General features: G+C 35.7%; 1 protein-coding gene across 1 annotated transcript in view; it reads right to left on the reverse strand.

Annotated features, from left to right (window-relative positions):
* Positions 1 to 2,165: 2,165 nt before the first annotated feature.
* Positions 2,166 to 23,841, reverse strand: part of RBBP8 (RB binding protein 8, endonuclease) — a 34,009-nt gene continuing 12,333 nt past the window's right edge. The window contains exons 6-18 of the mRNA XM_010172732.1: positions 21,505 to 21,674; positions 19,957 to 20,058; positions 18,301 to 18,398; positions 17,520 to 17,647; positions 15,691 to 16,576; positions 15,476 to 15,602; positions 13,666 to 13,766; positions 12,770 to 12,884; positions 11,653 to 11,823; positions 10,931 to 11,000; positions 9,837 to 9,933; positions 5,088 to 5,229; positions 2,166 to 2,501 (exon numbers count right to left, since the gene is read on the reverse strand). Coding sequence (XP_010171034.1) covers positions 2,404 to 2,501; positions 5,088 to 5,229; positions 9,837 to 9,933; positions 10,931 to 11,000; positions 11,653 to 11,823; positions 12,770 to 12,884; positions 13,666 to 13,766; positions 15,476 to 15,602; positions 15,691 to 16,576; positions 17,520 to 17,647; positions 18,301 to 18,398; positions 19,957 to 20,058; positions 21,505 to 21,674 — 2,305 coding nt within the window. The 3' untranslated portion in view covers positions 2,166 to 2,403. The remainder of the gene's footprint in view (positions 2,502 to 5,087; positions 5,230 to 9,836; positions 9,934 to 10,930; positions 11,001 to 11,652; positions 11,824 to 12,769; positions 12,885 to 13,665; positions 13,767 to 15,475; positions 15,603 to 15,690; positions 16,577 to 17,519; positions 17,648 to 18,300; positions 18,399 to 19,956; positions 20,059 to 21,504; positions 21,675 to 23,841) is intronic.

Raw genomic sequence — 23,841 nt, forward strand, 5'->3', positions numbered from 1 at the left:
CCTTTAAAAACTGTCAACTTTTCACATTATATCTACCTATAGATCTGAAAATCCTGTTCATTATACTCGTATGAATTAGCCCACTGTTTCCAATACTCCATAAAACTTACCAGGCTGCAGCTCCACTGATCGCCTTGGAGTCTTTTTTAAAGTCTGATGGCAGAATTGTCACTTTACTCCTTGCCCATCAAAGCTGCTATAAGTGACAAGTTCCACACTAGTGAGGGAGCTAGCAGTTTTTTCTCTCACTTTTGAGTCCATGGGAGTAGACTCCGGTCCCAGCAGCTTCCTGACACTCATTTTATTGACCTTCTCTGCCATTTCGATTTACAACAGCTCTTCCCACCCTCCCTGCAAAGAAAGGTTCTTAGGTACTCCCAAAACAAACATCAGTACAAAAATCCCCACTTGTGTTGCTGTACCTTTAAATGTTCCCATTATTGTTTGATCATTCACTCTACCAACTTACTGTGAAGTTTGCTCTTTCTGATTGTTCTTAAAAATAGGATTTATAATTAATTTTTAAATAAACTTTTTCATATAGCCTACTTTATAGCAAATTTTACATTTGATGAGTTACAATGTGCCTTCACTTTTCTTTTTGTGGACATAACTTCTACTTTGTAAAGGTTCTTCCTAGTTAAAAGCAGCCTCCTACCTTACTTCCTTTGTCAGATAAATATCTATTCAGAGCATGTAATAGTTGTCTTAAAACATTTTTCAAGTTACCTGCAAGAATTCCACCTTTTTGGCAGCACCTCTTTTCTTCAAAGTTTTCTAATTTTCAGGAAACTAGACTTACCTTGGCACAGATTCTTTGACTACCTGCTCCAATAAATGAACTTTTACAGTGTGTAAACATTTATTTTCGGTATGCGTTAGTATATATATGAACAGCTAAAGATTTTCATTGTTATTTGGCTTTATGCCTTTGCTATTCCTTAGGATATATCCCTGTGAAATGCTAAAGCAAATCAATCAGCTAAGCAGGTAGGATGGGAACAATGCCTTGTGATACACCCTCTCTATTTTTCTGCAAGGTCTGTGATTTCAACCTAAAAGGATTTTGTTACTTTGTGTTACAGTTAAATTAATCACATTTTTTTAGCTTTCTTTTTAGGCACATGCCATAAGCTCTCCACCAGCAGAACCTACTGCCATTCTTGTATAACTACACCTGGAATTAAATGGTTGTATGCACCAAGTCTTTAAAGACATACTTTTTTTATACACACACACACACACACATATATATATATATATATAAAAATACAAGAATAGAAAGCAAATATACTTTTAAAATGAAAAAAAAAAAAGTATCTGTACTTTCTATTATTTTATTTTGGTTTAAGGCATTTAAATAGTTGCTTGCTTTACGATCTCTTTTTAAAGAGAATTCTCACTGGTTGAAACCAACTCTGACTGTATGCTGCTTGAACATTTTACTCTGTTCTAGAATGCTACTTTATTCCTAAGTATTTTACAGTGTTCTTTGGCCTGCCTACCTATGTAAAAGCATTACCCTGCCTCTGTGATACTGTATGCTCTTAGGCTCCAAATGCAAGTATGAAACTATATCCCCTGCTACAAAAAATAATTTAAAATACCTCTGGAAAATCCTTCATAATCTAGTGGACAGCGTGGTCATCACCTAGGAGAACTCCATGCATAGCTGTCACCCAAATTTAGAAATAACAATGCTTATCTCTAGCAATAAATGGGACACATATATAAACAGATCCAAATTAAGGAAAAAAATACAAAACAAAACAAAACAGTGGATATTCTAATTTAAACACTGAGGAAAACACGGTGCTATCATTTAATGCCAAAATTTAAGAAGGACACTTACACTGTGTGGTTTTCATACCTCCAAACTATTAACAGTAGAGATGTTTCATATTTAATACAGCTTTATTACAAGTAGTTGTAACCATTATTGCCAAAAGAGAAAGGCTATATAAAAAAAATCCAGTGCAAAATAAAAACACCCTACAAAATCTGCATTTCTGTTCCCATCGACCAGCATTTAGACCTTGCAAGTACAACTCATTTCAGTGGCTTCAAAGCAGTTACTCACTGACACAGAGTTTAGATAGGATTTCCTGGAATTTTAACTGTTGACTTCAAAGAAAAAAAAAAAAAAAGGGAGACTCATTGTCTGACAGGTGCAAAAATTAATACAAAATGTATTAACACAATATGAAACAAACGTACATTAAATAGTTTTGTTTCTTGGTACATCAGATTTTCAAATGAATTTTATAAAATTTACATATTTAATGGAAAGATTTATCTATCATTGTGGAAAACACAGTTCTTTATTTCAAGTTTATATTAACTATAAATATCTAAGGACAGGAAAGATACTCCTCAAGTTGGTGTGCCTTATTTCCCCATCCTTTATGTCTTCTGCTCTTTGCCTTTTGGAGAAAACATCACGGCATAAGGCTGCCGTCTTTTTGGACGTTGACAGGGAGCAAGATCCTCTTTAATATATCCTTAAAGGAATAAGAACAAATCTGGGGTAAGAAATACAATATATACATACATAACTTCAGCTTAATCTTGTCTGCCCTCAATTTTTTTTTTGCGACAAACGGTTCTCATTTGACAAAAAGTTAGAGATCCCAGGGTGCAATATCACTAATGACAACACTCAGCTGCTTTCTAGGAGATGACTGCATAGTAATGCAATACAGGCAGATAATACTGAAGAGGAGAATGAAAACTATTAATTGTTCACCTATTCAAAACAAAATTGCATTTTTCATTCTCTTTGCTACAGAAGATTTTACATAAGAATAACAAAGTATGTAAGTACTGCAAATTCAGTTGACTAATAAAAATAAGTTTAAAAAAATGTATTTCCTAGTACTAGGAAACTTTAGGCACATGTGCTCTGCGGGTCTAAACAGTACATCCTTCACTTTTGAGGGCATTCTTAATTTATTAAAGACTTGTCCATCTGGAAAAAGCCAAACACAAACCTATGGATCAAACACACCTTGAAAGCTCTTTGATAAGAAAAGTGTATAGAAGATTTCTATAACATGTGCAACTTAGCTAACACTGATAGTAAGCAGACATTTTAGGCAAATCAGTTACAGCACCTGGCTTTTGTCAAACCCTTACTGTTTATCAGCACTAATGTCCACTGAAGTGAGAGCAGCAGATTCCTACTTCATACTTGGAAAATGCTCTCTATGCAACTCATTTAAAAAAAAACCCCAAAACAACACAAACCTCAATAGGTTCAGGATACCAATAAGAAGTAGAAAAGACATCCTTTGTACCCCACCGCTTCGGAGTGACAGCTGCAATTGCTCATCATGGAACTCTCTCTCATGTTTCGTGTTCTTGCTGTACTCTGTATAACATGACTTTTTACCAAGAAAGGGCTGATCTAAAGTCTGCATCTGATATGCTGTTGAGGACCATTTACAACTGAACAGCTTAGTCTAGCAGAACAAGGAGACAGCCAAGAAGCTAATTTTAACAAGGCTGCAAGCAGATTCCAAATGGGTAGTAACAGACAATCCCCCTCACAGGATATCTCCATCACCTGAAGTTATAAATGGACATGCCTAGTTTAGACCAGCTTTCTCTTCGGCTGGAACAGGAAAGAGGCAACCAGGTTGGAAGAGTAAGGACTACAATTTTTCCAGCTTGAAGGATAATGATCAAGAACCAAGGGCAGTTCTAGAGTGGTGAGAACTCTCTCTCATTACTTAAGGTAAAGGAGGAATGGATTAGCCTCAGCCACGCCCTGTGTAACTGGATACATGAGAGAGTAAAGAGACTACTCACAAAGGAAGCAGCGATTCAGCAGCATTCTGGAGGTGCTGGCTAGCTCGACTGAGGGATTCACTTTTCCTTATGTGATACCAGAGACAAACTGACAGGAAAAAAGAACCATTTTCCTGAAGCCTAACCAAGCCCAAGGAATTTTAATGGCCTGCAAATTCTGTGACTAGCTTAACCCTTTGCATTGGATATTTAAGATGGGGGAACTTGACTAGGGCTTCAAGAGCAAATTTGATGTTTGTCCCCCACAATGGGGGAGAGGCTTAAAGTTCTAAACAGCGTGTTTGAAATACACATATTCATTGGAAATACAGCTTCAAATTTAAATAACTCGACACAGTATATCTTGATTAAGCAGCATGATTTGCATTACGGAAGTTATGCAAGTCCCTAAAAATCAAGGCTCCCTGTTCAGAAAGATTAGGGACGATACTGCAAGACTGTCACACAAGAACACATACACATCTCTGGCTACATTTCCTATACCTGACCTGCAACTGTTACACGAACAGATAAAAATAAATGAAGATTAATGCTTCACAGTTAATAACATATGCACAAATAAAGATATAAGTAACTCAGAGTTCATATAGGATTCCTACCTCAGAGTTTCATCACTCCTAAAGAAATGTACATATAGTACCCTACAAACTCACCATGTTTTAACATCATTAGTAAAAGCTCATTTATATACCAAGCTCTAGGATTTAGAAGAACTATTTAGGAAAGAACAATCTTATGTGTGAAGAGGAATCAACCCACCCTCTCCCCCCCAAACCCAAGCAAACCAACCCAAAACTGCTTTTGAGTGTCACTAACAAACAGGCTATGTGTATTAAAAACTAATCACAGCCTACCTTCAACATTTCCATTATCATGTGGTATTATGGAGCTCTAAAGATATAGATCAAGGACACCAACAGTGCTGCCTGTGTTTCCTCAGTAAGTACCATCTCTCTGAAAATGCTGACCCAATTCTTGCTTTGGTTCAAAGACATGTAGGGTTTTAATTAAGTTCTACAAAAACCACAATTATTTCTGCCTTCTCTATCTATGCTCTAAGAAAAGTTTCCTTATATTCCCTTCTTCTTAGTAGTACAGGAGCTGCTAAAAAAAATACAATATTTATTCAAAATAATGGCTACTGATAAGTAAAGAGACCTCAGCAAGACTGGGTGAGAAATGCTGCTTTATGACATAGAGATAATTTCAGGGAACCATTTCAGAAAATAAAAAAATCAGCTTTAAAAAGTGCTTTCTAATCCTTTTTTTGCACAAACCTCTTTCCACACAAGTTTGGGTGGAAGGAAATCCAACCTCCCAGAAATTTTCAGGAGTATTTGGAGGAATGTAGCGAAATCTGTGTCTCGAACAGGAAGCTAGTTTCTTCTCTCTCTCTTCTTCTGGAATGTCTGCATAATACTGAATGTTAGAGGGGGGGGAAAAAAAAAAAATCCAAGTTAACAAATTCATACCTAAAGAGCAACTGCTTTACACAATGACATTGCCAATCACTGTTTATTAACACAGTTATCTAAAAATAGCGGTGAGGATAGCCAAGAGTAGAGATTTATTATCCAAATGACAAACACCTGGCCATTATCCTAAAAGCTTACTGAATTTACAGATTAAGTATAACCTTATGGTGGCAAGTTTGTTAGCTTTATATCTTTTAACATACCATACATACAAGGTTTCAGCACATGTACAATTACTTATGTCAACAGTTTTACTGACTGATTTTACAAAGCTAAACATCACAGGTGTTTAAATAGATGGGAATTTTCTAATAAACTAAATTTCGGCTTGCATTTACAAATAAAACAGAAAAGTGAAAAAATACACTACAAAATCCATGCTGCAGAATTATTTCCAGTGTCTAAATTTACAGTAGTAAAAGTCAAAATGCTTCCTACTTTATTACCCTCAAATTAGGAGTAAATAAAGAGCTAGTTTAATTAGCTGACTAACACTGGGACTCCAGAAACTATCTGCTAGCTGGGCATTTTCTAGAGTATATAGTAAATTAGCTGGCTACTCTTTCATCCCTGGCAGCTGTACTGGAGGCTGCACTGAGAAAAGTAGATACGCTCTTCAAACTTTTTTGCTGGGTGTTCCCATGAGTAGCATCATAGAAAGACAAGGGGTTTTTTTTATGCAGTTTTCTACCATTTTAATTTGTGATTCTAGTCATCATCTCCTAAAAATAGCGATGTGGCACTTAGATACCAGAGTGCCAAAACATTTTCAAAGTGAATGCACTGTTTGATTCAAGTGGCAAGCCAGCAATCACAGTCTGGATTGAACAAGAAACCTGACCATAAAAGTGGTGAAACAATTCTACTGAAATGATAGTGTTACAATTTAAAAAGGTAAACTAAAGTTTAAAACCTCATTCAATCAGCTAGAAATTGATCTAGACTGGGGAAATCAGGAAAGGAACAAAATACCTCCGTAAATAGCAATTACTTCCTGTCTCCAACTACTAGTAGGATTTACTTACTTGGAATCATAAATTGCACTAATAAATTGCTTTTTTCCTACCAGATGGCAGACAAAGTATAAAATAGGCATAAAAATCCTCCTCCAAAATATCACGAGAGACAAATTTGGATGATTGTACAGAAAAGAATAATCACAGCTCTGCACATGTCAAGTGACAAAACTGCATGAACTAGGAAAAGCAGACTTGTTTCACTTCGTCATTCTGTAGTCTGTGGAAACTGCAGCTCTGCCTGAAACTGAGGTACATTTTCTCCCCCCTCCCAACATCAATTCAGATTTCTTGCCATTCTACAACTGTGGCACCAGAACACATTCTGCTTCCCAAGCCCTTATTAATTCAGGAATCTGATCTAGTAACACGAGGGTCTCCTGGTCAAGAACAGAAATTCAGGTTGTCAGCAGGTTGTACCCAAAAATTTCAGATTACTGGTCTGTCTGCTACAAAGTCCTGGCACACAGGATAAAATAAACTGCCAGTTCCAATGATAATATTCAGGAATTGTTATAAGCCCCTAGTAAAAGGTTCTCCAAAATACACTCTGTATAAGCCCAGGATACTCCCACACTCTTGACAGCAGAACCCCTTTCAGTCACTGAATTTGGAGACACTTAGTTTGAAAATGTTTGCCACTTTCACAATGTTCACTTAAACAGGAAAAAGCCTGTGCCAAGCCCAGAACTTCTGTGGGTATCAGTAGCTTGAGGATTGAATCTGATAGAGTACAGTCACTTAATGCAGCTGGACTTGAGAGACCCAGCTGGAAAAACGTCTGTGTCACTCAGATAAAGATCTAGAGACTAATGAAAGAAGAGGAATGGGTAATTATCATTTAGTACACATCAATTTTCACCAATAGAAGGTAAGAAATTATATGGTGTTAACTCAACAAAATTAATTATAAGAATTCTACGGTATCTATGTAAACCAAAAAGATTAATAGCTGAATCTTCTTTAAGGATAATTAGCAGTGCACCTTCTGTTTTTCATTTAAATAGCCTGGAATTTTAGAAATCAGCCTAATAAATTTTGCAGTGTGCTGCATCTTTTTTGGAATTGAAATGTTTATGATTGGTGAGGAATATTTATGGATCAAACAATGAAAAATACAGTACAGTTTTGTAGGAACACAAAATAAAAAGACCAATCAATAATCAAGCTAAGTATGTATTCAAAATGAATTAGAAAGTAACTTCTTTTTATTCTGGCTTGTTTAGAAATCAATTAGTGTTGACAAACAATGAGAAAGTTACATATATGCCTGCTGAAGAGCAAAAAGAACTCTCAGCTGTTTTCTAGATTGATCTCACTATCTATAGCATTTTCAACCCACATAAAACATTCGAGCTAGGCTTTTCCATGTGTGAAAAGATAAGCAAAATCTCATTCTGCAGTATCTTCACTGTAAAATAATTGTTTCCAGAACTCTACAATTCTCTATAAAAAGAGAACAAACCCTCAAAATGTTCTCGTTAGCTTAGCACAAAGTTACTTACAGAGCAATTTCTGTAATCTAACTGTATATAAAAACACCCGACTGATTCCCCTACTTATGTAAATTGTAGCTAGACTCAATAACCACACTAACAAACCAGTAACTCCTGCACGCAGCCTTTCTCTGATTGCATCACCAAGTCATAACAAACTAAAACAAGACCTCTTATCAAATGTTCTACACTCTAAAGTGAATGAGATGCTTCTACAAAGTTTTAAGGTAAGGACTTATAAAGGATTTTGATATCAGTCTGCCACAGCACGTGCAGAAATTAAATCACAGAATCATAGTATCACAGTGGTTGGAAAAGACCTTTAAGATCATCAAGTCCAACCATTAACCTATCTCTACCGAATCTCTCACATCTTAAAAGGACAGGTAATTCTCCCCACTCATTCTGCTTTAGCACACAGCCAGAAACAATTTACTGATCTCTACCTACTCCCCAAATATTGCCTTAGACTTTGGAGGCTTTTCAAGCTCATAAGACCAATAAGTAAGCCAAGACGTTTTTAAAGCATCATTTATGCTTTGTCTAATACTCCCTTCTTCCACAGGCGTTTCATACAAAGCTAGTTTTACTGTGGTGCTATGACACAGCCAAGCATCCCACACATTCCAAACTTAAAAAAAAAACCAAACCAACAAAAACCCCCCAAACCCCCCAAAACACCTCAAAACCAAAACCAACAACAAATCCAAACTTTTCTGAAGTTTACTGTAGAAATCTAATATTGTAAAATTGGAGCTGTAAATGTTTTCAAACACCATAGTTACCACTCTAACCTGTCAGAAATAAACAAGAAATGGATTTGCTGAGAGAAGATCTGTAACTTACAGAGACAGGAAATTAAAACACTTAACACATGGCTCTTGGGCCAATAAATAGACTGAAAGTTTGGCTTCTTTTGCTTTTTCCCCAACATCTTGTTTTCTTTCAAACTCTTTAAATCAAACATATTTTTGAAAGTAGTATTTATAGCTGACTGTAAAACTTAATCATTTGTATTTATTGAGTTTTACCAAAGCTATTTTTCAGGAATGTGTTTTTGTTAAAAATATACTTTATTACATTTCTTAAGCTAAGTAAAGGTGACTTGACTATAAAATGAATAGCAGGAGAATCTATGAAAAATGTTGGTTCCATATAGGTGTGGAAATTAAGTGGAAAAAAAAAAAAATCTAGGGAACCCAGCGTTATTCAGCCATTAATCCACACTTCTGGCAAGTCCAAGTATTAAATCATCGCCTAATTAACTCCAGCCTGAAAGTCTATTAATGACCAAATGAACTATGTCCTTATTACACATGTAATTACTTCAATATTTTATCTCTATACCTAGTATCTGAAAGAAGTTTAGTAATTTGGAAAGGAGGAAAAAATGTGTAATGTGAAGCCTAAGATTTCATACTACTTAACCTGCTAATGTAAACATTTTTGCATGCTTTTGTAGACATTGGCACCTGTGCTGGTGCAATTATCTGAAAATGCAGACACCCCAGAAAACAAGGGAAAAAAAACTTCCAAATCAAGATATATGTATACATAGGTACAACAGGACATAGAACTTACTTACTCCAGTACCTGTAAATTTCAGTAGAGCTTTGAGCTAAAGTTTAGAAACTTGTAGTCATTCTTTGACTAGCTAACATACTTTTTATTAACAAAAATCTTACTGGAACCATGATCTAGTGGTTGGCAACCCTCTCCACAGCAGGGGGGTTGGAACTAGATGATCTTTAAGGTCCTTTCCAACCCAAACCATTCTATGATTCTACGTGAGAAGTTTCTATCATACAGATACACAAAAAAAATTTAAGACTTTCTAAATTATATGCAGTTACTACAGTTAAAAACAAACAAACCAATCCAAAACTTAGTAAAACAGCTTTGGTAAACACTTACTTCTCTGCCACTATAGGTACCGATGATGATGCAACCAGATTCACAATTTCAACAGCACTTTAGCACTTAGATACTAGCGGAGTTAGGTGAACTGAAGACTGACCAAATTTTAAAGCACTACTTACTATTTCACATTCCTTACAAGTATGGCCAAGCAATTTTCTTCTTTCTTCTTTTTTTCTAATAACCTCAATATGAGGAAAATCTAACACAGTATTCTTTCTGAAAAACAAAAATGTTTTCACATGATAGTACATTTATTTCTTCTACATGCCTGGAAATTTCCAGTTTTTAGAACACAATGAAGGAAAGTCTCAAGAAAAGAAAAAATATCAGAAAATACCTGCAAAACCCAATCATACTGAATTTCATAGCTGAATAGGACTATTTTTGTAATTAAACAGTTCTGGGATTTTTAGAATGTAATATGGTCTTCTACATAACCAGAGATGCGTGTCTCATTATTATGGCTTTTCATATTGTGAAAGAGCAAAATTACTCAAATATAGGTGTTCTGCAGAATATTTATTTTGTCTGAGACACAGTTATGCTTGCATCGATTTCTGCAGGAGGAACATATGTTGGGCTTCAAGAACAGAACAGATTCTTTTCAACTTACCTGCTCACAAAACAGTAAGAAAGTTTTCCTCTACAAGGAAAACATACACTGAGGTAAAAAATAAGCTAACAACTATTTAACTGAAGGGCTTGGTATCATTATGAAATGCAGATTCAGACTACCAGTTATGATTATACAGAAAGGCAACAGAGGAAGCACTAAGAGACACAGTTGTTAAACATTACTCATTTACTGCCTAGAGGAAGGGGAAATATTGCCAGAGAAGGAAAGGCTTTTATTTGTACAAGCAACCCACAGGCTCTTTGCTCATAAACTCATGCATGACCACATGTCTACAAGAAACAACACAGATTACAAAATACTGCATTCAATAAAATTATAAAAAGCAGAAGAGGCAATCCCTTCTCTTCAGCAAATGTGACAGGCAAGCATCTCAATGTATGTATTTTTTTTCCTCCTACCCCAGCTTTTATCCAAGGCTTTCATCTAATTCAATAGATCTTTCAATAGAACTTTTACCCATGTATTTTCAGCCACTAGTATGTTACACACAAACATGTTTATTTTATGGAAGAACAAGTTCCCTATAGGCAGGATATAAAGAGCCTTAAAATACCTATACAGAACAAACTAAATTACCTTTCATCACTTTTGAAATATGGCTCCACAAAAGCTTTCTGCTTGGCTTTATCTTGTTTATCCTCATGTTCTGTAAACATACATGCAAAACAAAAAAATTACATATCATATAAGGTTAACAGACTGCCTGGAGAAACATTTGTAAAATTGTTAGCCAGCTATTAAGAAATTAAAAAATGCCATGTACATTCAGTCTGAGACAACAGATTCTAACAGATAAAAATAACTAAAAATAATATAGAATTGATTGAACCAGAGATCAAACAGCATTACTGAAGTCGAACAAAAACAGCAGTGAGACAACTAAAAAAGATGAGCAAAATAGCAAAGGAAAGGTTGCTTAAAATACAAAATACTGCAAAATCTTTGAGAGATATATATATATATATATATCTATAAAAACATAGGATAGGGAGAAGAAAGGAAGCAAGTAATCTGTAGCCCAAAACTGGTGTTTCCTGTAAGAGTCACTTTGCTGTACAACTCCTATACCAACTCCCGTTACACATCCCACCACACATGTGTGGTGGCTATATAAATGAACTACCAAAATAATTTTCATATTTGTTTATGTTCTTACAAAGAATAAATTTTCCCAGGAATCTATGAAAAACAAACTGATAGTTTATTTGGCATATTCGTTCCTAGAGAACAGAGCCTGATTTCAAATCAGCTTCTGTAGTTTAACCAGGCTAATAAAGACAAAACAAATTATATCCCACTCTTTAGTTTCTTGCTTGCTGCTGTTATTCCCTTATCCTGCTCTTCATCATGAAGAGTTTCTTTTTCATCACATGCAGAAGGACTATCTTCTGGTAGGCAGGAATCATATTCTTCATGGGTTGTCCGATCAAACATCTCTGTTAAGGTATCATTCATTTTTTTTTCTCCTCCTATTATAAAAAGCATAATGAACATCCAAATCAGTCTCTCAACTATTTAAGAAAGTGCATTTTGATTGCATGTTTATCAAAAGAACTAACATTTACTTCCTGCTCCACTAACAACTAACTCAACATCAGCTATACATTTATTCTTTCTGCAACTTCTCTGTCAATCTTTCAAATGTGGCCAATGCCCATTTACTTTTCATAAAGACACCTTGACATCATTTCTAGAATTTGATTAATTCAAAATCACTTCGATATATCTTTAACCTTAATACTGGATATATGAAACTTTTGTTCTTGTAATTATGGAGTTATCCAAGCAGAAGGAAATCTCTTCTGTGGGTAGGAGATAAACTACAGAAATGTGATCAAGTTGCAACAGCTTAAAAAACTGAAATTCACCATTAAAAGTCACTGCCCTGCAGCTGTGATTCACCACCTATCATACATTAAATATGGTATAAACACATTTGGATTTATTTTAAATACACTATTCCTATGTCATTAAAAATTAAATTAGTCTTCCCATAGAATGTCTGATAAGATTACACAGCAAACTTTCAAAGCTGTTTGTTGTAGGAGTGATTGTTGTAGGTGAGATCAGAACTATTATATGGTTAAATATTTAACTCTTTAAGCACTGTAAAAGCATAGCTATGGGCTCTTACCTCAGCACAAATCCTATAATTTTCTTAATCTAAATTTAAAAAAATCTTAATCACTAATTCTACTAGGAAACAGACCAATCTTTGTAACCTGCAAAAATACATCAGTGCTTTTTTACTTCAAACCATTTTCTGCTATCTATTCATTCAGGGAAAAAAATATTCTTTACTCTTTTCTCCTTCTCTGGGGGAAAAAACCAACAACCAAAACAAAACACCCCCCTCCTCCCCAAACAACAACAACAAACAACCAAACAGGGGGGAGGGCAGGGGGGGAATCTTACTTGGACTGCTTTCCTGGTTTTGCTCTTGATTTTTCATTTTTGATAGCACACTTTCACTAACATATGTATAATCCATATCAACAACTTCCCCTCCGATTCTTGACTGAGAACTACCCTAAATAAAAAAAGCAAACATGACAATTGCACTCAGAAGCAACTGGTGTACTCAGTGTCACTGCTTTCACAACAGTTACTGCCACCTTTTTGGACACTTTCTGGATTTTTTTTCTGCATGATAAAGACATAAAATCTAGGTAAGAGAATAACATGCTTTTTGAAATTCAAATGTGAACCGTTTATCTGGATTACATTACTTGATGGGCAAGAAATGCCTTAAAAGTTTTAATGTTAAATTCTACAAAGGAAAAAAGTAACAATGAAACACACAGAAATTAAAAACTGGTCAAATTAATAGATTTTACAATAGCCTTTAAGTGAGACAAAACAAGTAAGACTTCAGGAAAATTCTCAAGATATCCCCTGCACCTAACTCAAAGAAAGGCAATAGTAATTATCTGCACATTTTCTATTACTTAACATAAAGAGATATCACAGTGAATATTTTCACAGGAAAAATTATGAGATTTAATTTTTTTTTTTTTGTCTTAAAAGAAACCCAAAACCACCCCTAAATGCATCAGTTTCACACTAAGTAGCCACCTGGCTGAGTTTATCAAATGTAACTAGACAGTGGAAATGTTTTAGGATAACTGTAGTGTGCTATGCATAAACAAACATTTCAGGGTGCAAACAGGTTATTAAATGAGTTGAATTTGGATTTATTTTTTATTTTTTTTAGAAAGTAGTTTTGGTCTGCCCAGAATAAAATTCATGCCACTACTTTTGTAGGCTTGTTTCAGTATCATAGAACATGCAGACTTGTTATATAAATTTACCTTTGTATCAATCACAGTAACATCCATTTTGTACTCTGAAAGGTCAGCTCCTGGGTCTATGCTCCACTGGAGGTTTTCTAAAGGCAGCTTATCTTTCAGGTCTGGATGCAGAGAATATGAGAAAAAAAGCAAATAATCAGAGTCCAATTCTGCAAAGAGCATCCTATAGTGTCTAAATGCGATAGTTTAACTTAGCTGGCAGCCAAACAAGACACAGCCACTCGCAGCTCCTCCCTGCTTCCCTGTCCCCCATTCAGGGAATCAGGGAGAGAATTGTAGGGGTAAAGGTGAGGAGACTTGTAGGTTGAAATAAGAACAACTTAATAATTAGAGTAAAATAAAATTAAAATAGTAATAATAATAATAATAAATATATACATATATAGATAGATAGATAAGTGATGCAGAGTACAATTGCTCTCCACCCACCGATAATGACCCAGTAGGAGCGAAAAGGAGCCCTGAAACCAAAATTGCAATCCCAGAAAAGTGAGCCTGAGCGATTCCTGAGAGAATCCCCCCGCTTTCCACTCAGCCCTGGTTAATACACTAAACATGATGTAATACGATATGGAATATCTCACTGGCATATCCAACTGTCAGTTCTGGGCTTTGCTAACTACTACACTTCCCCCTCTGTCCTCTGCACTTGCAAACCACCCAAACACCATGTCCTTGTACCTCATCAACATTCTTCTCAACAAATCCCACACTGAAACCAAAACACAGTGCTTTCTAGCTACTCAGAAGAAAATTATCCTAGCAAAAACCAGGACACAAAATTAAAAGTCAGCTTTCCTTTTATCAATTCATTTTTAGGTTTAGGGATTGATTTTTCTCAAACAATAAACATGCTAATTTGGTGTAAATCATATTTTGCCATATTCAGGGAGCACACCACTCCTTTGTGTTTGTATGAGGTATGTAATACACAAAATACTCTTGCAGGTAAAATCTCTGCACTGTGTAAATCAAGTAGTATTAATACTGGGTGGAAGACATTAGGTAGGTAAGAAGACAAAAGTCAGGTCTTAGAATACAGAAAAGTACCAAAGTGTCTGGTCATTGTTCTAGAGATGGCTCTTGATTTATCTGTGAAGTAAAGGTTTAGATTCCAAGCTACAATGCCACACCAACTGCTGACTGATTTTTTAATCCATAATGCAAATATTTCCAAAAAAAGTATGCACTGTAACAGCTCAGCTAAGGAGTACAGAAGCAGTAATTCTACAATCCCAGATCAAAAAAGAAGTTTTCAGGCTGAGAGTACTTAATGGGAAAGAAGATACAACAATACTTAATTCAAAAGAAGATACAATACTCTTCTAGGAAGAGTATTTGGCAGCACCTGTTCATTCTCATTAAAAGTACAAATTTCTTTAACAGATCACCACGAATCATGAAAAATATTAACAAAATGGCTTATTCTTACACATTTATGTAAAGTTTTCAAGCATTTGATACAGATAGTTTAAACTCAAACTTCCTAAGGCTTTATTTCAGTATGTTATTCACACACTGCAGTAAACAATGCTAAATAAAAGAGAAAAAAGAAGATTCCTAGCCTGTTGAGTTTACAGCTAAATGCCAATGACACTTTTATTATATAGTGGCAAAAGAACGCCAGGAAGACACCGACTGAAATTGCAGGAGGAGATCTTAAGAAGTCCTGAATAGGATGAGACTGAGTTAGAAGCAGAATAGAGAGGGTGTCTAAAGTGGGAGAAAGGAAGTAATGAAAACTTCTATTCAATCATAGCACAGGCTGGAGGGGTGGAGGGCAATAAAAGGAACATTTTCATCAAGTTACCTTGCTCACTTTGCAGTACTTTATTTTTTGATAGTATACAAGGGTTTGGTTGAAGTACAGATGCTGGTTCAGACTCCCCATGTCCTGTCCTTGTTTTCTTTCTATTTGGTACATGGCCACTGGCAACCTAACAACATATTGCAATTTTACTATTTCCCAAAACTTAAATATGATATTTCAAAGGAGAAGGGAAAAAAAAGGTCAGAAAAGCATACCTTCACATCATCAAAAAGTTGCTCTGTCTCTGCAGAACTTTGCAGTGGTGCAATTCTGAAGGGAGGAACTTCTTCTTTCGTTTGGATCTGGTTTTTCTTATCTGGGAATGTTTTTCCCAGCATTGCCTCTCGTACATAGGATTCCTCTTGTAAATCTCTGACAAACAAACAGCTCTCATTGTTGGCATTTTGAAAGGATGATGAACCTTCAGGAACAGGCTTCCCTAGCTGTGAAAAAATGTCATGCAGAGTCACCTGTTTCAGTCTGTTTTTACAGGTCTCCTCACTTTCTTGTTTTTTCTCTTGACAACGAACTCCCGAGAAGCGATCAGACAGATCCAAGGGCTTATCAACTGTATGTTCCCCATTAATACGCTGAACATCTGATCGAAAGGGCATAGAGTTCTCTTTGCTGAAGGATGTTTTTTCAAAGCTAATTGCATGCTCATCTTCAGCTTTCTTTCTCTTAGCACACCTGCTTTCTAGCTGCCTCTGGTGTATGAGAAGGAAATCACTCTTGATCACCTCATTTTTAGCTGCGCAAGTGTTCCCACCACAGGTTGCAGCCTCATTAATACTCTTGTTCACAACCACTTGCCTATTGATAGAAGCCTGGCTGATAACTGAGTTGATTTCAGTCCCAAGATTCAGTGGTGCAACAAAAGCAACATCTTCAGATTTTGATCTGCATTTATGAGATCTGGAACTGGAAGGATTGTTGAAGAGGTTGGTTTTGACATTAGGCTTCAATCCTGAATCTAAAATACAAGGGGCATGACTTGTACTTGAGTTGTTCTTCATACTGCTAGAAGCTCCGAAAACAGGAGAGGCTACCTGAGAATCCCAGTCAACATGTGGTGGAGTGTTCTGAGATGGATCTGAAAGACTGAATACAATTAGAGGTGAGATATTTTCCTGGAGTACACAGGGAGCTAGCAGGAGAAAAAGGGAAATTTTTTAAGTTTCCTGTCAGTGATCTAGTTCAAAGCTGCCAGAGCTGCCAGCATTAACTGAAAACAGAAGGAAAAAGAAAAGGGAAATTTTGGTCTATGAGTAAGCACTGCTTCACTTGGAGCTGTGGAAGGCAAACAAAACCCAGACCTTGTCCTTCATTTTAGTATGATGTAAAATTCTGTTCCACATTCAACTGAGAACCAAAGACAGAATTAAGCCTACCAAGGAATCTCTTCTACCAAAGGACTCCATACCTTTCAGTGCAGCGATATGGAAGAAAGTGAGAATGATTGTGACAGCAGTCTATCTAGGTTCTTGTACAGATCTTATAACCACAATAACATATTCTCAAAGCTTCTGTAAGTGAAGGAAAAATGTGCAAGCTTCTGTTAAGTACTCTGTTTTCCACTTGTCATCAATAAAACATACATTTAAGATGACAAAAAGGGGATAAAAAAAAATCAGTTTAGCCTACAACATCCTGAGGAGAGTGGGAAGGGCAACAGTCAAGTCATATGACATCTATTCAGCAGAAAAGTTTCATGATAATTTTTCTACTAAAGCTCCAAGCCTCCTACCTCCAGGGTTATGGGCCTCAGAAGATACCTCACAATAACAAGTTGGTGAGGGAGGGACTGTGTATATAGAAAGCCCAAATCAGAAGTTTGAGAATTAAGAAGTCCACAGTTTTACATTCTATCGGTTCCTTTGCTTCTATTGTTATTTAATTGAAAGATCCCTGTATAATATGAAAATATTTATTTCCCCGTCTGTACCTTAAAAGCAAACTGCTGTAAGGTTTTAAATTCTGCTAAAACCAGAACTTCATACAAGCCTGTTTAAAACAATCTTCTTATAATCAAGTGGAAACACACCCTAAATTGTTGTCATCGTTTCTGGATTCAGAAGCTGGACGTTTTCTTGAGTCTTCAGACTGCATGCTCTCTGAGGCCTGGCTCATAACGGTATTAGTGCAGGGAGGACTCAATACACTCTGGGACTCCTTACAAGTGGTGAAGGAAAACAAAGAAAGGAAGTGTAAAAAGCTATTAGAATTAAAAATCATAAATATGACAGGTTTGCACATAAATACTATGAAGACCCATCCAAATTGAACCATTCAAAACTCTGAAAAATAATAAAAGTTACAAGAGATGAAATTTTGACTAATAACTTTAAAGAAATCTTATGGAAATTAAAAAAAAAATCGTAATTCAAATACACACACACAGCAAATAGTCTCCATACAATCATTTTCATTGTAGTTACCAAGCAAAAACATCAAATAATCTCACCTGAGTCACTAAACAGTCTCATCACCAAATGATCATTTTTAGTGTCTTAGACTTGATTACTGCATAAAGGGAGTTTGGCAGACTCAAGCATTTAGTTCACTGTTTTACTCAAACGTGAAAGTTGTATACACAGCACGAACTGTGCCCCTACCCACCTCCCCAACCCCAGGACAGGTCAATACAGTTATATCTCTTCTCGCTAGAACAATTCTGTAAGGAGTAAGCAAAAGCAAATCAAAGTGAGCTTACTGGACCTCTGAATACTTCTGCAGAATTTTAATACAAAAGAGAAAAAGACTTGTTTTTAAAAAAAACTGGCACTAAAAGGTGATTATGTAAGAAATCTGGGAATACTACTTACAGATTCCTCTTGAACAGCGAGTCCAATGGTTTCTGCCACGACTGCAGCCAAATTAAACGATGGCTTTGGAACAGGATAGCCTCCCAGCTTTGGTTTATCTTTATGAGTAGAAAAAAGCTCACAATAAGCTACATATACATTATAAAAGACAAGTATCTGTTGCAGTGGGTCCAGAGGAGGCCACAAAAATGATCAGAGGGCTGGAACACCTCTCCTGTGAAGAAAGGCTGAAAGAGTTGGGGTTGTTCAGCCTGGAGGAGAGAAGGCTCCAGGAAGACCTTATTGCTGCCTTTCAACACTGAAAGGGGCCTATAAGAAAGATGAGGACCAACTTTTTAGCAGGGCCTGTAGCAATAGGACAAGGGGTGATGGTTTTAAACTAAAAGAGGGGAGATTTAGAGTAGATGCAAGGAAGAAATTTTTCACAATGAGGGTGGTGAAACACTGGAACAGGTTGCCCAGAGAGGTGGTAGAAGCCCCATCCCTGGAAACATTCAAGGTCAGGCTGGACAGGGCTCTGAGCAACCTGATCTGGTTGAAGGTGTCCCAGCTCACTGTAGCGGGGTTGGACTTTAAGGGTGACCTTTAAAGGTCCCTTCCAACCCTAACCACTCTATGATAGCTTACTCCACTCACACAAATTGTACAAACACAGAAATAAAAAGATCACAAATTAAAATCAGTATTTATGGAAATAGTTTGACCTGTGTCAGATAAAAATCATATCCGGAAGTGGTAAGTGAAGAAAGGGAACAAAAGAGGAATTTCTGGTGAGAGCAAACTGCTGTATCATCACAAAGAAATATGCTTCCAATTTGAATACAGCTCCCCAAAATTAAAATACAAATTCAAGTCAATGTAAAAATTGTTTTTCAAACTCCCAGCCCAGGGCATGAATAGTCTGAGAAAAGCGTGTAGAACAGTGATAATGTATATTTATAGTAAAATGCTTGTGTTGCATATTTCCTAGGGGACATTATTATTCTTCCCGTGTTTTTATTAGGAAAACAGATAGATGAGTTTCCCTTCTTTCAGGGGTTTAACATTACTCAGTTTATTAAACTGGGGCAAGGTAATAGGATGCGAAAGTACAAGAACTACAACCACCAGAACCCTGACGTGCACAAGTAATTCCAAAATGCTGATTATTCCAGTCATTTATGGTTAAATACTTCACAGAAAAAAAAAGTCAGGGACACAAAGTTCTTGCCAAAGAACTGTTTATGGAGAAGGACTTAAGGCTTAAAGACTTGCACCAATTCACAAATGCAAAAAATGAATAATTAACAGGAGCATTTCTAAATGTTACATATTCATGTCAGACAGTAGTGCAATTCTCAGAATATTTTATCTCCTGTACAGTTGGAAATTCAGATGTAAGACAATTGGATAAGTTGCCTAAACTATACCTGTAGGAAGAGCTGCACTGAGCTTCTTTTTACTTCTTGACTCTAAGCTGTGATGCTATGCCACTAGATCATGTCTCTAGTGGCACGCAGACAAACATTTCAGCAGCAACTTTGTGATTAAAAATATCCTTTTTCTGGCTTCTGTGTTTAAAGAGAGGAACCCTCAAGTTGTTGATGAACCCTCAGTTTCTTGACATTTTTGCCCGATTTTGAATGGAATTAGAGCTAAATCTATTAATACACTTACTTGGTACAGGGGACAGTTGTGGATCGCAGGTGTCTGCCACTAGTATCTCTTCTCTGTGGTGACTGTTCACTTGTGTGGAATACAGCGGAACTTTTCCGAACTCTAGGAGAAGATGTAGAAACATTTTTACACAGTGAAATTAGCATATCCTGTATTAGGGTATCCTATTGTGATAATTTAGTGTAGATATAGACAATGACCTGATCTTAAAAGCACTTGAACGTGAATTTTGGTATGTCAGTAGATGAAGTAACCCAACTACAGCCGATTATTTTTATTCTGATGTGTCACTATGACAAATTAGTCACAAATATTTCGTATTAATCCTTTCTCTCACAAATATGAGCCTAGTCAGTCAGATATAAAACAATAAAGACACATAATTATATTACTTTGTAGCCTAACCCCATAAAGAGTATGCATTCAATTTATATTTGACCTGTTAATATAGCAACAAAACTATTAAAGAGTAAAACTATCCAAGGGAATAATTTTCTGTACCAGCTAAGGTAATGAAGAGGTGAAAAACCTGGTTTTTTAATCATGACCAACTTTGTGCCAGGTAGTCCTTTCTATCTGGACACCAACAGCTTTTCACAGCCATTAACTGTGCTAGGTATTTACACCATTTCCTAGATATTTAACTTTGGTTTAATTTAGTAGCTCAATTTTTTATTCAGAAAACGCAGACAAGTAGGTATGTTTACAAAGGAGAAACTATTCACGACACTAAAGTTACATATGCAAAATAAAGCGTGTGAATAATAAACCCACCCTCTTCACCCCACAGTTGTGCTATTTTTATTCTTGGAAATAAGCTTTTATACAAGACTTGTATTTCAATGTAATCACACAGTATTTAAAATACTTCTTTTTATTACACAAGATAAATCATATTAAGACCACCTGGATCATTTATCATATTTCCTGTGTATCATTAAAATACAAGCACAAAGTCCCTTATTTCACAAAAATATTTCTTACAGTTAAAATACATTAGACCTATTTCTATGACATTAGAGAATCAAGTTTAGAAATTAAATGTGCACAATACTTCTGGATTTAGATACAAAACAAGTATAAACAGTGTATCAGTACCAGAAAAAGAAAGATCGTGTAGCTGCTACAATGATATATCTATCAGTCTGAGTAACATTAATTGTGGAATATTTGCTGAATGTGGCAAAACATTTATTTCACTCTCCACTAGGTGGTGACACAGCTGTACACACAAGTCAAACCCCAGCAGATTTTTTTAGTTAGTTTGGAGTTACAGGTTGGAAAAGTTACATTTGCATGTGTATGCATATGAAGAAAAGTAGGGGGTTGAGATAAACTTTGAGCATATTGCTTGCCTAACAGTTACTGCTAAATACATTTTTCCCCTGACTCATGTATTACAGCATAAATGGAAAAAAGCCAAACCAAAAAACCCACAAACTTTTTTTTTTGTTTTCACCATTTGCAATCAAATTTATACATCACCTTTTTCTTTAGCCCTTAAAAATATATTTAAAATTAATTTTTTAAAAAATACAATACCCTTACCAATGCTGCCTTCTGCAAGTTCCAAATCTGGGTGTGCATGTTCTGTGTATCGGATATGCCTATTCTCTTTTTTCCTTCTCATACGATTAACCACAGAAAATGAAGAAGCCAGAACTGGAGAATCTGGAATGACTCCTTCTTCTAATTCCACTGCTTGTTGCTTTCGCTCCCTGAAGACCAAATTAGGTGGTCAAATAAAACCCCAAGTCAGCAAGATGAAGAACTTTCACTTCAGCAAGCAAGACAATCAAATGTCTTGTTCAAGAAAGCAACAACTTGGAAAATACAGCCACCTCAATAACATCACAGTGCAGAAAGTAATACTAGAACGCAGTTTTTGGACACATTAACAACAAATTCACACTGGCTCCATCAAGCCTAAGAATGACATACAACCCTAGCTCTTCCCATTTTAAGTCAACATTTAACTACTGCACTATGGAAGACTTTTTCACTGGAAAAAAATAGGGACTGTAGAATTCTATAACTTTTTTTCTCCAAAAACACTATCTAGAGATAGCAAGGAAATAACAACAAAAAAAGCATTCATTTCAATTATCTTAACTTAAATACAGTTTGTTTAGTAATTAATAAGGGCATTGCTACATGTTGCATGGTGGTGGTAGTAAGAAATGGAAGAGACAGTAAAAGGAAAACAAGGAAATTAACTTGGTCTGCTTGGTCATCTTTCTGTAGTAGCACTTTTCCTTATGAGTCTCAAGAGAAAACATGGGCCAAAAGATCATTTCCTAACTATAAAGAGAAGGATGTAAGGTTTTGATCTAAGGGAAGAAGAGGAAATATGGATATATTTCTGCTTGAGACTAGAAGCATTTTTGCAATTAGGCTTTTTACCATGACTAACTTTGAACACTTAATGACAAACTTGATGCACTGATGCTCTGAAGTCTTGACAAATCCTATTGTGTGATGTTGTAATTCCTGTTTTCTAGCACGTTTAGAAAGAAAGCACCATAACTGGAAAACTGTATCATCTACTAACAATATCTTAAGAAACAAATCAAAACAAACAGTAAAGCAATATATTCAACCAGTTACTTTGCAATTTAAGTTAGCTGTTAGAGTTCTCTTTAAATTTACTGGCAAACGTGGCCTTGTATGGCAAATTAGCCTGCTACAAACATATTTTTGCATCCTACTTCCATGCAAACCAAGAGGAACTTCCTACATACCACCACAAAAAACTATCAAATGAAGAAGCTGCCTTACATACGATAAATCATAAATACGCAATAAATAATTTCTGAATTACAGAAACCTTGATCTGAGAGCTCAGAAAATTTGCAGAAATTTCCTTGCTGTTTCCATCCATGGATACTGAAATTCTAATCTGATGAAGAATCAGAGAAACAATTCTTCTAAAATTTAACTGATTTCACTTTTATAAAGGATTCTTAGATTTTTTTAAAATTAAAATATTAAACCTTGGTAACAAAATACAGAAGACTGCAATCAATCTAATTTAATGTCATGTTTTACTCTTCTACCAAAGTTACTTCCTGACAAAGACAAGAAAAAATTGCATGCAGAAAAAGCCTTACATATCAAGTCCACAAATCCTGTCCCTTTCTCCCTGCATGCACACGTGAGTTGTTCACAGATAGGCAAAACCAAGAAATTTCAGATTATGCCAGACCACTGCTATACAAGAAAGGAATACCACCTCTGCCTTGCACAGTGCACCATATCTGCATATTAACCACAATATAATATGGCACATTCTTGCTATTATATCAGATTACAATTTGACAGTCAATTTGTAGCTCATTATTTTTGTAGTTTTCTTTCAAAATTTACTATACTTTTTTCTGTTTAAAATTGTAGAATTATCATAACTTTATTTTAAAAATTCATTGCAAGATCCTGGGACTTTTTGACTAGCTGAGAAAAGTCTTAACCTAGGAGGAAAGAATTGGTAAAGAGTCAACAGAGGAATAAAAGAATGAGACGGAAGGCTTTGCTATGCACTGTGACCAGAATAACCTTGAACAATCATGAAGTCAAATTTCTACAACAGATTTAGAACGAGGCTTTGAGCAACCTGGTCTAGTGGAAGGTGTCCCTGCTCATGGCAGGGGGGGTTGGAACTAGATGATATTTAAGGTCCCTTTCAACCCAAACCATTCTATCATTCTATGATTTATCTGCCTCTTTCAGTTTAAAAAAAGAAACAGGCACACAAGTAAAAAGAAGTGCAAAAATTTTGCACAATACAGAGATGCTAATTTTATGTTGTTATCACAATCTATTAAAAGAAGAGGAAATTAAGAGGAAATTCAAGTTTTAAAGACTTAAAAGCCGATACTTATATTCCTA

The sequence above is a fragment of the Antrostomus carolinensis genome, unplaced genomic scaffold (assembly GCF_000700745.2).
Source record: "Antrostomus carolinensis isolate BGI_N321 unplaced genomic scaffold, ASM70074v2 scaffold24467, whole genome shotgun sequence".
Classification (NCBI taxonomy): domain Eukaryota; kingdom Metazoa; phylum Chordata; class Aves; order Caprimulgiformes; family Caprimulgidae; genus Antrostomus; species Antrostomus carolinensis.